General features: G+C 36.1%; 1 protein-coding gene across 1 annotated transcript in view; it reads right to left on the bottom strand.

Moving 5' to 3' along the window:
- Positions 1 to 8,413: 8,413 nt before the first annotated feature.
- LOC145786918 (uncharacterized) overlaps positions 8,414 to 14,980 on the bottom strand; it is a 31,874-nt gene continuing 25,307 nt past the window's right edge. Inside the window, exons 5-8 of the mRNA XM_082598659.1 lie at positions 13,500 to 13,592; positions 12,734 to 13,072; positions 10,928 to 11,215; positions 8,414 to 8,487 (exon numbers count right to left, since the gene is read on the bottom strand). Coding sequence (XP_082454785.1) covers positions 8,414 to 8,487; positions 10,928 to 11,215; positions 12,734 to 13,072; positions 13,500 to 13,592 — 794 coding nt within the window. The remainder of the gene's footprint in view (positions 8,488 to 10,927; positions 11,216 to 12,733; positions 13,073 to 13,499; positions 13,593 to 14,980) is intronic.

The following is a 14,980-nucleotide window of genomic DNA, read 5'->3' as shown; positions in this document are numbered from 1 at the left end:
CATCATGACTCATGCTGTTCACTCTCCTCTCGTGTTGTTATTTAAGTTTCTTGTTGATCGTTAATATGTAAGTCCTCCTTTTTTCTAAATTATTTCAAACTTTGCGCGCGATCATTTTTGTCTAGAAGTTGAATTTTCATTTGCATGTTTAGTTGTTTTCAGCAACATTGTCCTGTGTTTTGCCATGCTATACAGGTAGTCACTACCTGGTCTAGCCCCCTGAAGAAGTCAGTGGTGTCTGATTGACGAATTGTCGGAATAAAAGCAGATTGTCACTGTATACATCTGGTGATAGTTTAGCTTAATTTTCACCAGTAGAACATCTCATATCATTTAATTTAATGCCTGGTGAACAACCTCATTCAATTTTTACCGCATGTCTACTTGTAAAATCCTGAGTAAAAAACTTTGAATATGATTTGTGTGATCAAATTCTTTGTTACAAGTTTATTTCAGTTTATCTTCATACCAAATATCCTACACTGCTCGAAAGCAAAATATACTCGCCACATGACTTTTATCAGTGTTTAAGCTTCATTATTGCAGATAAACGTTTGCTATGCTACAACACTACAAGAGTTACTGCAACACAAAACAGTCACAAACTCACACTGGTGACTGGCTGGCTCCTGCCTCCTGTTTGTGTTAAAGTGCGTCGCAGACAACAGAGTTTCCAACCTTCGAAAGTGTCTTTAAATACAAACTCTTGACGCGGGCATATCAACCAGCTCAAATCAAAACCAACTCAGTGGCTTTTTTCTAAATAGGCTGCAATTTGCTCAATCAACGAAGAGAAATTAGAAGCAAAGAAAAATTAATAAGAAAAAATGATTAATGCAAAAATTTAGGATGCCGGTAGTAGGCTAACTTTAAAAGACTGCTTTACAGATGCATGTTTTAAACTTTTATTTTCACAACTATTCTTTTTTATAGGCTTCGTGTATTTTTTCTATTCAGTTATCCACATGTTGAGGCTGGAAATAAAAAGTAAATTGAATCAAACTGACTTCCAAAGAAGTGTAGGCTTGTGTTAAAGTAGGGTAAGTGTGAGAGCTTGTCTCGTAAAAAAGTTAGATAACTCTTGGTAGCTTTTTTGCATTTTTGACTGGCTCCAATATAACAGCCTACTTGTTACAGTATTATTTAAGAAATACACTATTCTCTGATCGTCACATTTTTATTTGATTGACTTTATAAAATTCATATAACCTGAAAATTTTAAAATAAAGTGACCCGGGGTTAGTCTATTTTTAAGTTAGGCCCAATAGACGAGTCAATATACGGAAAAAAGGCACCTAACCCCAAAAAAATTGATACAAAAGGTTTTTCAACGGATTCTGTTACCAATGGGCATACTAAATAACATACTAAAAGTCTACCAAAATCGGACCCCCAGAAAGGGGTCATTTTTAAGGAAATGTACGGCATATTTCTAAATAATTTTGCGTATTGGGTAGATGGTGGTATTCAAGTTTTTATTGTTCTTGTGTTTGTGACATCATAATCACATGAATGCGTGCATAGTCGCATCACAATGCAAGCAAAGTTATGGTTATTAAAGTCGAAAAGATTTATTCCACCAGCACTTATAAAAGAAGTACCGGTACTAGGGACTCTGAGGGTCTGTTCAATACCAAGACTGATTGCCTTTTCTGCGGAAATAATGTTCATGATGGAAGTGAAGACTATAGTTATGTGAAAACTGATATCTTCGCAAAGGCAATATTGGATTGCAGTGAAAACCGCCATGATGAGTGGTCTTTGAAAGTCAAAGGTAGAATTGAATAGTATTGTGGTGATCTACATGCCGCAGACTGCGTATATCACAAAGTATGTAGCAGCCATTTCAGATGTAGCCGTGATGTCCCCTTGCAGTTTCAGACTGATCGCGATTCAAAGCGTAGGAAAGCTGGAAGGCCAAAGAATGAGGATCAAGAGCAAGCCTTCACAAAGATGTGTGCGTTGACTGTTTCTGATCTAAGGTGTAAAATGAAAGAGTATTTATCTGAGGACGGTTCCCTCCCTTATGGCAATCGATACCTAAAAAGTCACCTGAAGAAACGGTATGGAAACTCCATAATTATTGCAGAAGGAAAAGGTTTAGAGGACATAGTGACGCTGAGAGAGAAAACGGGAAGCATCCTCAGGTCATACTTCGCAAGCACAAACCAAGAAGGTGATGAAGAGTCACAGAAGAGAGCATTACTTGAAGCAGCTGCCAGGCTCATAAAGAGTGACATCAAGACAAATGTGCCATCCGTTAACGACCAGTACCCGACTACAGAGACACTTAAAATCCAGGCGGCTCTTGATTATATTCCAAAATCACTCTACGTTGTGTTCAATGCCTTGTTTGTAGGTACAGGCACACAGCGAAAAGTTGCTATTATTGGTCATGCAATCATACAGGCAGTCCGACCACGAGCTGTTATTACCCCTTTGCAAATTGGCCTTTCAGTGCAACTGCACCATCTAAATCGATCGCGGTTTCTTTTGGATAGCTTGTGTCAGATGGGGTTCTGCTCTTCGTATGGCGAAATGCAGAGGTTTGAAATGAATGCCGCAAATTGTTCTGCACCAAACATGCTTGGTAAGGATATTGATGCGTTGGACAACAACTTGCTATTCGCAGCAGACAATATTGTAGATCATAACATTCTCACAATTGATGGGAAAGGAACGTTTCACGGGATGGGCATGATAGCCGCCTTGACACCAGGACAGGAAACAGGCCAGATTATCCCAAGGCACGAAACGTTAAAACTGAACATTGTAGAGACGTCCAAGGTTGCGATAATTGAGCATCGTTTTGCAAAACATATTCGACAAGACATCACATTCAGAGAACTTCCGATTCTCGCTGCTTGTGCCAACATGGTTGATCTGCTTTGGGAGTTGTCATTCAACTTCAAGCAGGCCACGCCAGGCTGGCAGGGGATGATGCACACTATTTATCAGGGAAAGGAACACCCAGGCCAGTCTTTAGTAAGGTATCTGCCAATGATAGACATGTAGGCTACTCCGGGGACAAGACAGTATAAGGGCCTTTATTTCAGGCCAGACAAGTCCAAAGCTGATGGCAGTACCAAAGTATACAACATCAACCGTTTGAAAAAAACCTTTGGACATGACATGTGTTCTGAGTTGATATTTATCCATGCCATGACTGGTTGTGACACTACGTCTAGGATATTCGGTGTTTGCAAAAAGACTGCTTTTCGGAAACTTGTGCATGGAGATCCTGTTCTTCGGTCTTGTGCTAAAGCATTCACTGCCCCAAACCAGACCACAGAGATAATCGATGACCTTGGGTGCCAAGTTTCAATAAGTAATGGCTGTCTTCTTTGATGGCCAGAGCACAGATTCCCTTGCGACAATGCGATACAACACCTTCAGCAAGAAAGTTGTCTCTGCTTCATCATTTGTAACGCCCGAGAGTCTGCCACCAACTGAATCTGCTACCCAATTTCACTGTCGTCGAGTTTACTACCAGATAATGGTCTGGATGGGAAAAGCAGAGAGTATGGATGTCATGAATTGGGGGTGGAACCTGCAAAAGAATCGGCTCATCCCACTTATGTCAAAAATGAAGGCTGCTCCAGACAGTCTCTTGAAGGTCATTCATTGCAACTGCTCCACTGCCTGTAAGACACTCCGCTGCTCCTGTAGAGGATACGGACTACCATGTACCGCTGCATGTGGACCATGCCAACTGCAAGAATGTGACAATCCACATAATAAGTTTCTTCTAGACGAGTCGGAAGATGATGAATAGAGACAGCCGTAGGCAATAAGACAACAAACCGGTAGATCACCCTGGTTTACGATTTACCTTTGTAGCCTACTGTTGTAATTCCGATGATTTTCTGAATGTGTCTGTGTCCAGACTTTAATGGTACGCCATTCTTTAGAACAGATTAATCCCCTGTATTCATCTGCTGTAGGAGGCCAAGTATGAGCCTCCTGTTGGTTGCAGTTTTTCTTAGATGCCTGTATTGATAGTACCTGTTATGCCGCATGTAATATGCTGTTATGATAATTCCATCTTATTAGGGGAGATTGGAGATACTACGGACGGATTTTCGAGTGTTTTGTTTTCGAAAAAACGTTTTATTTTAAAGTTTACTGGAAATCGTTTTGCACCAATACATATGGAATTTATTCAGATGAAAAGTGAGGAGTTGTCTCTGAAAATTTTACCATTATTCGGCTTATCAAGCTGCCAAAAGTATAGAAACTGGAATGTTGGAAAACCACTTTTCTCAAGCTTGTGTTACATTATGGAAGTCAAGATGATTTTGTTTGCGGTTTATCTCAAGCCTCAAGTGAATTTGCTAATATCGTGCTCTGCTCTGTCTGATGTTGGCCTATCGCTGCGTCCGAAATGTCCCCGGGCTCCTCCAGGTCGTATATTATATACAAATCATACGTATCTCAGTAGATAATCAGCCTATCGTAATTTAACCTACTTAATTCGATTGATTGACCCCGAAAACCTAGGGATAGACACCTAAACCGCCTTTCTAGCGTAAATAGCAATTGAGATATAGGCAATATAACATCTCGGCGGCCATCTTGGACGCCATCTTGAAAATGACCCCTTTCTGGAGGTCCGATTTTGGTAGACTATTAGTATGTTATTTAGTAGGCCCATGGGTAACAGAATCCGTTGAAAAACCTTTTGTATCAATTTTTTTGGGGTTCAACCTTATATTGACTCGTCTACAATCAATTTTAATACGGTAACCACGTAGTTTAGTTAGCCTACAGGCTATATCAAAGATTTGGTTAATTGTTAATTTGATTGAACGAACAAAGCAGCTCAAAATTTTTTTTAAACCAAAATACACTTTTTCACTTTTTTTATGGAAAGAACACTAGACCGACTTTCCTACCCATCTGCAACTGCTCTAATTTTCCATTGATTTATCATAAATTTAGTTACTGTAATTTAATCAAAAAATAAAGAGTGTAAAATTTAGATGCGGTATTAAACACATGTTAAAAAACGTTTTGAAAGTAAATTTTTTTATTCAATGTTATCAATGTGCCATTTTATAAAGACAGTTTAGTTTTCTAAACGTTTGCTGAACGTGAATGTAGTAGGTACTAGTAGGCCTATCTAGGCTACATTTTGAGCTCATTATTTTTTGATTAGATTATCATGAATTACTTTAAAATTTTCTTCTCCCGTCAGTACGCCTAGTAAGCTGTTGTTGTAGTCAGGGACTCCGGAGGGGAGAGAAGTCGGGCAACTTTCCCCCTAGCATAACATTGTAAATAAAAACGAGGAGTTTTTGTTTTTTCACTTTTGAGAGGACCCATTTTTACTACTAAAATAAAAATGTACCCACTTTTTTGTTTCGTTCAAACCACAAACTCTTGATCAATATTCCTGATGCCACATTGCCAAGAGAAGTAGCCTAAGTGTTTAATGGAAAGGAAAAAAACGTGGGAAAATCTCCTTCCCTAACAAGTTGAAAATGGAAATTGGTCCAGACAAATTGCTAATAGTTTACGTCAACAAAACGTGAGGTCTTTCAGCTTCGTTTCTCTTTGGCGCAACTATCTACTCACGTCATTGTTATAATGTCACGATTTTGGTATAAATTCTAGCAACACTGCCAGTGGCTGCGCTGTGCCGAAAGTGATTAGAATATCCGTTCAACAACGTATCTGTGAAGACTGGTGATTTTGGCAAATATTTCAATCAAATTAATTTAAGAAATATCATTGGACTTGGCAAGGTTAGCGCCAATGGGTAGAAAGAAGCACGAAACATGAAAATTTTATTTAATCAACTTCAAATAATTTCAAAGACTCAGATTTAGCTTTAGCTACAGAAATCGACTACGGCTGCGTTGTCTGCCACAAAAAAACTATCATCGCCATGCTTGTGGTAACAGAAATTCATTGTTTTCAATGTAATTGCATGATCACGAGTTTTGCATGTGGTGTTGAATTCATTAAAATGGGTGCTATTGATAATGCTGCATCAAGCTCATATTTTAAATTGGTTGCATAGCCTAATTTAATAAGTTTAAGTGAAATCGTTATTGTCAAATTAATCTTTCCACCCTACTATAAATCGTCATTGTCAAATTAGTCTTTCCACCCTACTATAGGTCTACAATTCAAACTGAAATATTCGGAAGGTATCATAATTTAAAATAGCTATGCTGTAGGCCTATTCCTTCTTTTTAATCACAAAAAGAAAAATGATCTTTCCAATCTTTCGTGTTTTCTACAGTATATGTTGTCTATATGAAACAAATTGTAAAAGTTGTAGGCCTACTGATAATAGAAATTTTTTTATTAAACTTGGCGTACTGCTGTAATTTGCTCAGCTCGCTATTAGCCTACACTATATTTTGCACTGTGCACTCTTTTAGGAAATAATACTATTTTTGTAAGTAGGCTATCAAGTTGGCAATTAAAATAGTAAATTGAAATATTTCCAGCGCAATTGGTTATCAAACCGATCAGTCAATGGTATTGAGTCATCTTCGTATCTGTCTACTAAATCAATCCACAAGCTGTTGTTTTATATCTGCAAGGAGACTTTGAAACGTAGCCTAATATTGCTAAAGAGAGAGAGCACATGATTGGGCCTAGAAGTAGGCTACCTTATAAGCTTAAGTCATAAACAAACAGTAAAAACACAATAGAAGACCAACTATATTTTTCTAATACATCGGTTCGGCATGCGTCAGTGGTTCAAAATCTTTACAAGTATGAGAAACTTCCGAAACCAAGCTTCCAATAAGGATTATTATTATTCATTTTTTTTCTAATCGAAAGTAAACGCTTCCATTGCCAATCTAACAAAGCTACTATAAATAGAAGTCAGTCTCTGAAAGAAGCAGTTAAAACATTCTGCTTTGCCAAGTTCAATATCAAAACCGATTGCTTGTTTTTGTTCTGGCACTGGCTGCAACACGTTTCATGCTCACTCTAAATAAATTAAATAAGATAGCTGAATGGCTCTGTGGTTACAAAAGGCTTGACTCCTGAGCTGTTTTCTATATCTTTGAGGAGAAGCTGAAGATTTTAACAGTTTTCGAAGTGGCACGTAAAATCTTTCCAGATTTGAGACTTGAAGCTTGAAGCTTTGAGCCTTGAAGCATAAAATTAAAGACATTATTTAAATTTGGTATGGAAAATGCTCTTTTTTTCTTAAGCACTTTATAAGTTTGCAGTTTGAAAAAGTATAAACTTAATAGCCTAGTTTTTTGGGTTTTTTCATCAAAAACTTGAAAGTTCAAAAGTAGTGTGTCCACAGCCGCATTCCACTTTAGGAAAGAAAACTACATTGAAATTCACAAACAGAGTTATATTAAAATTTTACAAATTAAGCATGCTATTGATTTGCCGACAATTTTTGATCAGAATTATTAGACTCTGCTAAGATTGAACGATTTATACAAGTAGAGAGCGCTGGGCTGCTGCTGTTTCTAGTTATTTGCTGTCTTAATTTTTGCTCTTGCATAGGTATTGGGGACACATCTGGAGAAGTTTGTTGTCCCTTCTTTCTTGAGCAACTAAATAGACTTGTGACGTCTGTACGAAAGCTCTTCTCACGAAAGCTATAGACGATCACGTTGACCACACTGAAAAATATCAAAGTTTTAAAAACTTCATTTGAAGAGAAAGGCCAGTTTTGAATTGTAGAAAGCGTCCTTGGGTGTTGAATTGCAGCAAGTTAATTGATCAACAGCATATAACTCTTTTAGAGAATAATACCAAACCAAAATACAGCATATAACTCCAATAATGACGGAGTAATTCAACATGGTTAAAACATTACATTTAATTAAAATAAATAAGAATACCTGTTTGTAAAATAGAGGGTGAAGCACACCGATTCTAATATCTCTGCAACATCACACTCAAACAAACCAGCAAACACCAGCGCGAGACAAACCAAAGACGGACCTGTAATGTATTATTGTAATTGCTGATCGGAATGAATGCAATGGATAGACAACGAAGCAAAATGGCTTTTGACTATTTCTATAAATTAAAATTATAAAAAAAAGAATGCCACAGACAGATAAATTGACAATAAACTAATAGGTTTTAATGCATTATTCAAGCAATAGACTACAGTAAAATAACTCGGACATACATTATTATTAAATTCAAAAGTTTTTGGCAAAACTCTGTGCCCTTCAGAAAACAATTAAGAACATCTAAATAAAAACAAAGATAACTTTAAATACAACAAATAATATTAAATAACTTTGAAAGATGATTACTATTGGCAACACTAACAAGCTGAGTACAAATAATTAAAAATGACATCAGTTTTTTATTACCTAATGTAATCGTAAATCCAAGTTGCATCATCAATACTGTCTTAAAAACTACAAACTGCCTTTTTGTGAACCGAACTGCTCTTTCTTTGCTCAAGCTATCCCCATGCATACTTGTTGATAGCATTAGCTTCTGACGGGCCACTACTGCGGTAGCTATAGATGTAACGGTCTGAAATTAAAAGAATTGCTTTTAAACAAATGAATTTACAAAATAAATTGATATCGTAGAGTATTCTTATGAAATTTCGCTATTTATTCGATGTGCACGCTGTTTTGAGAACAGTTTTAAAATGCTAAACATTGACAAAATCGACAACACATTTACGAATTTGTGTCTGCTACAGGGGGCATTTTTAACGATCTTTATAATTATCTAAACCAGTGGTTCCCAACCAGCGGCGCCCTGGGGTGCCAATTTCAATGCTCAAGGGTGGCGCGAGATAATTGAGATATTGCAATACTGCGGCCCATAATCTGCGATATGCCTTTGTTTTCTCGCCCAGGAAAAACAGCGTGAAAGATATTTTGACTCGTTGCTGTTCTTTCCATAAAAACGTTTGAAACGCATCATTATTGCCAGGTTTCATGATTTTATTTTGCGAAGAAATCAAGAAATCCATTTTTACTGGACTCTTATATTGTTTTGAATCTTAAAGAAGAAGAAGAATTAATTGACATTCGTAACAATGGAAATTTTAAGCTTATGCACAAGCAGATGCCTCTCGACGAGTTCTGGATAAAAATTCAAAATGAATATCCTTGCGTTGGAAAGAAAGCTATAGTGCTTTTGCTGCAGTTTTCCACGTCATACCTATGTGAGAGTGGATTTTCCGTATTAACGAACATAAAAACTAAAAAAGGGGGACGGCTGCTTAGTGCCTATAGTCGAGGAAGAAATGCGGGTGGCTTTATCGAATGTGCTCCCAGATATTAAGGAACTTTGTGCAAAAAGTCAATCCCAAATTTCACACTGACTTTTAAATTAACACATTTATTTATGCGCGCTATACTGTACAACTCATTCTGTGTTATTTCATACAGTTATTTGAAATACAGAAACCTCATAAAATTGATCCAGTTTTGCCAGTGTGCCTCAAACTATTTATCTCTTTGATAGGGTGCCGCAAGGTCAAAAAGGTTGGGAACCACTGATCTAAACGTTGAATGACTACAATTTGCTTTGTAGGTCAGGGATAAAGTGCTTTGCTTCGATTGACGATTCGTCAGCAGCGAGTGATTGAAAACTAAAGTTTAAAAATTGCTGAAGTCACAATGCAAAAGCTTTCAAAAGTAAAAGGTGAATGTCTTGCAATTTTTTTAGCATTAGCTCGAAATTTAACAAAACTGATTTAAGTAGTTTTTGAGCCTTTTTTTATTATTATTATTTACCCAATACCTTACATTTGAGGGCAGTTTACTGAACTAATTGACTAGTTTTTCAAACACTTACCATTATAGAAAAAGGAAAAAAAAGGAAAAGAGAGTACAAAACCAAATGTGCTGTTAACGATGAGCTGCAGACAAAACACAAATTGGATTTCGCACAGTATCTATAATATTGTGGAAGCAAACCTGAAATAAATGAAATTAGGTTACTGCCTAAACTGGGAAAAAAAAACATGTAAGAATATCATTCACTCTGCAACAGCAGAGAAATCGTTGAGTAGTGATCAAGCCATGTTTTGTTTAATGATCGTAAGTAGCTTGCAACAAACAACACCGTATCTCCATGCAAGTATATTCGTCATACTCCTTAAGCATCAAGTTATGTAGCCTAGAATCTGCTTGGAACTACGTAGTTGGGTATGACTATATAAGATATCTATGGTATGACCCACAACGCAGCCAGTTCTACAAACACAAGCAAGTGTGTTATACAGCTGTGTGACAATGCCGCTAAGCTTACATGACGCTCAAAATGACGTCAGTTCGACACTCATCCAGAGGTTTTGGCTGTGTTTGGCAAAACACTTAATGCAAACCTTGAAGATGGGCAAGAAAATTGGCTTTCCCGTCTCTTCATTGTTGACGACATGGCTTTAGCCTGGTCTAGGTGTGACGTACTTTATTTTGTTGATTAATTGGTTAAACTATTATTTTCAGGCCGAGAAAGCGTTTTGAAAGGCTATTTTGGTAGTTTTGCATACTTGCAGAGGCTTAACTTCTAATACAGCCCCAGTTGCTGACCGTGACAAAGTGAAAAAGTCTGCATTAGTATTGAGAAAAGATAGCGACAAACTCGCAATAAATATTCCAAGTAGACCTATAGTTTAAATATGATATTTATTATACTTTTTATGCGAAGACCGCAATATTAGTTGCTATTAATCATTGTTTATTGGCAACTGAGTCAAAATAATATAGTACGCTACTATAAGTAGCCTAAGCGCACTTCAATTTGTTATTACATATCATGAAGATGGCTATGTTACATATTCAACCGAATACGTTATGTTACTGGAAAAAAAGCATCCGACGGGATTGCCCTTTCCAAGTATTTTGACCATAAAAATGCCAGTTCTTGTGACTTGCAAAAGTGTTACCATTGCAAGCTAACACATATCACGATGCTTTTAGTAATAATTATGATTGCAGCAATAGATAGTTACCTGGTAGTGCGGCAGTGATACCTGCCATCAACCAAACTAACAACAGAGTGATGTAAACCCGCTTCAAAGACCTTCCCTTGTAGCTATATGGCCGCATCAACGCAAATAGTCGCTGACCAGCCAAAAATATGAGATGATACAATGACGCTGAGAATGTTAGGATGAGCATAGCTCCACATTCGGGAGAGTCGTATTTTCTAGCTTTCATGCGACGAAGGAAGTTATCTTTCATGGTAGCATTGATTTTCCACGTAATGTTTGGAAGAACTACGACAAATATCTGAATGCCTAAAATGCAATCGATAGAGATTTTAATTGTTTTGGTTTTCAGCCTTTTTACGAAAGCATGCTTTAATCTAATTAACTGGTGGATTGAGTGTGAGAAAATCAATTCTTGCACAGACAAATCTATCATATAAAATTAAATCCTGGTAGCGCAAATCGATCTGTTTGCAATAATTATTACGCTATTTAACAGCCAATAATAAAATGACGTCAGTCAAGAAATATTTTAAAGTAGCCTAATCAAAAGTTTGTGTGAAAACACAGCGAATCAATTATTTACGGTTTTTGACTAGAACCTATTTGTTCAGAAGCTTTTTTATATTTACAACCCTAAATTTTTCAAAATTTTTTTTGTAATGATTGGTTTAATTTGAATTAAATAAAAAAAAAAAAATTGCGAGTCTGCATCACAAAGCATTCAGAGGTTAGGGGAAGGGAAGGTAATTTGATACACTTTTAACATTTTTTACTGTTAACTGAAAATTACATGACACAAACTATTGATTTTAAGCTGAAATGAAAGTCTGATCCCATACACACTTTTTAAAAACATTTTCACTTTTCTATTTTTGTTACTTCTTTTTTAATTGAAATTTTAAAAACGACACTCAAATGTATCAATTTACCTTCCATGGAAGGTAAATTGATACACCCGGAAGGTAATTTGATACAGTAAAACTAACACAGAAATCCCCTTTGACAGCATAGCAATAAATGAAAATTTAATATGTGGTTGGCGTGCTTGGGTGCAAGGATGACTGTTGAGACCAATATGTGCGGCTAAGCTTCTGCAGCGGGATGGACATGGGAAGGATGATTGGCTGGAGTTTTATTCAAGGGGGGTGCTTTGCGCTGTTCTCATTTTTTGACAGCAGATAGCGTTTAGGCCTACGAAAGCCTATATAACAGTTGTTTCCCAAAGTAGCAGGTCTAGTTAATAAAAAATAACTTATTTAAATCAACTAGATCAATGATAACATTTATTACAGTCACAAAAAAGAATTTAATACACTGTATCAATTTACCTTCTCCACATGTATCAATTTACCTTTTTCAAAAAAAGTTATAAAATTCTGATTTTTGTATGCTTGGATGCACATTGCAGAAAAAACGTGACATGCCCTTGAAGCCTTATCAATGAACTGTCAAATGAGTTTGGTTTCATCTTTCAGGAACTTTTCTTTAATTTTCCAGACGAAAATAATCATGACTTAAAACTTTCACGAAAATACTCAAAAAACACACTTTTACAATTTTATGCAACAAAAGCACGAGTTAGCTGCATGGTGCAATTTTTATAGGCATTATTTTTACAGATCTTCCATCTAATGACAATATTTTTGACTAGTATTTTTTGTACATTTCTGTAGGGGGGGTGGTATCAAATTACCTTCCGTATCAAATTACCTTCCCTTTCCCTACTGTTTAATCTCAACAAGGCTTGACTGATCATTTGTAGAGCTGATTTTGTCTTTTCATAACCTACTGTATTAAAAACACAATAATTGCAAAATTACTCACCTGTTAGAATATCAGCCATTGCCAATGACATTTTGATTGGGTCGATCTTTTGAATGGTTTCCTTTCGATAGCGATTTATAAACACTACTATGATCAAGATATTTCCAAATAAGATTGCCAAGCCTAGAATTGCTACTGCTATGGCATATCCATATGCTGCGTGGCTGCTACACTGTGAGCAGTTTATCAACTTCACTTCGCTACAGCTACTTCGTGCTGCTGAAGAGCAAAATTCGTTGACTGGACAAGATCCACTTGACAGTCCTGCACTATCGGTTATTGAATTGTTAAAAACAAGGATGTAACTTTCATTTGACATGTTGAGTGTCAAATGTTTATCTAAGATAAATACAAATAAGAGCTTATTAGTTTTCTGAACAAAAAGCTTTTATATCAACACGAGTCGGCAAAAAGTAAAAACATCTCAGAAAATAAATGTCTCATCAACTTACTGGATGACCAAAATGGTCTTTCGCTGCTCTGGGCTAATCAGATTGAATTATTCAACACCAGTGCTGCATTCGTAAAAAAAGCACAGGGTATACTGTCAGATTTGCTAAAATGATAAATAATACACAACTTGCAAAATACTAATCTTTATTCTACCATAACATGAATTATAAACATCAAAATTGGACTAGAGATACCAAATTGTTTATTTTTCTATGAATACAGCCTGCCGAGAGGAATCTACATCTTTATCCTCTTTAAAAATTTGGGATCTAGTATCCTTAGCTGATCGGTTGTTTAGTAGCCAGGATCTTACATATTTGTAGTGGTAAATTGAGCCACGGGTGGTCCATTGCAATAAGCATCAAACAGCAGCTCACATTATCAATGAGCAAAGATGCTCTTAAACCTGTGATAATATTTTTCATTAAACTGAAACCACGTTCACATTCTGCTGTTGAACAAGGTAAAGTTGAAATAGCTGTAAAGAGAGACTTTAGATTATTGGGCACAATTTCAACTTTTTCACTAAAGTCTCTTAATCCTTGGATTGACTGTAATTCATCAATGTCAAAGCGTTTACAAATTCTTCTCACCTCTGCTTCTCCATGACGCAAATTTCCTTCTATCATTTTTTCTGGTTGCAAGTTAGCAATATCAACCAGTAGCTAAGCATTGTCAGTGTCGGTATTAGTGCAAAGTCTCATTTGCATTCTGCTAACAATGCTCTGAATGAATTGATTTGCGTTAATTGGCACTATTTTAGAATTTTGTAGCAGAGGAATATTTCTGAACATTAAATTATCCTTCGCTGCTAAAGCCAACTGTGTTTTTTCTCCCGGATTTTCCTTGAAACTCTCAATAATTCGTATTGTCCATTTTATTAAAAGTTCGGCTCTAGGTAAAGTTGTACTTCGAGACTGAAGTTTAATGGATAACATGGATAATTCTTGCAGAGCATCATACATTAGGAATCAGTAAGGATAACATAGGCAGTTACGCACTCGCTTGGGAAAACCAGAGGATATACTATAGTTGCTCGAAACTATAGTATATCCTCTATGTTTATGAATGGTATGATTGTGATGTAAGCTTATTGTGTACTACTGTACTATTATCAAATCTCATTGGCAAATAAAGTTATTTCTCTTTCTCCCTCTCTCTCATCATCAAACATAAGAATGATGCAACATTACGTTTCATAACGTTACAATGATATGCAACATGACAGAAAGTGTTACATAATTCTACAAAAAACAGACAACTGGAGGTGTAAAAGATAAACAAAAACATGTAAAGTAAATTAACCAGAAAATATGCAGCAAGTTGTTTTGTGATATATTTTCTGGATAATTTGTTTCACAATTATTGTTGCTGCGTATTTTCTTATTAATTTATTCAAAGAAGATATTCTTCCGACAATTCATTTTGTGTCGTTATTGGCTTCTGTATTCTTGTAGTGTGCATGTAGGCTTCAAATTTCGATTTTTAAAATGAATTTGTCAGCCTGCCACAAAACATAAAATTTCAATGTTTAAAGAAATTATTCGAACCACACCCACAAATTTTCTGGCCTTCAATCCTTGAATTTCAAAGTAGGTCTAAAACGTAAACTAAAAATATTTATATTTCAAAACACAAACAACAAAATTTGAGGTTTTATTACTTTGAAACTTCTTAAATAGCCTTACAACAATTAAGTTTTTTTCACTGATATCCCTTCGACGACTTATTTCTATATTGACACTACTGTGTAAGTTTTCGTTTAACCCTTGAAACTCTTCCGTTGTGCAACTC

This window comes from Aplidium turbinatum, chromosome 17, assembly GCF_918807975.1.
Source record: "Aplidium turbinatum chromosome 17, kaAplTurb1.1, whole genome shotgun sequence".
Taxonomy (NCBI): Eukaryota; Metazoa; Chordata; class Ascidiacea; order Aplousobranchia; family Polyclinidae; genus Aplidium; species Aplidium turbinatum.
This window is presented reverse-complemented; position numbering and strand designations above follow the sequence as displayed.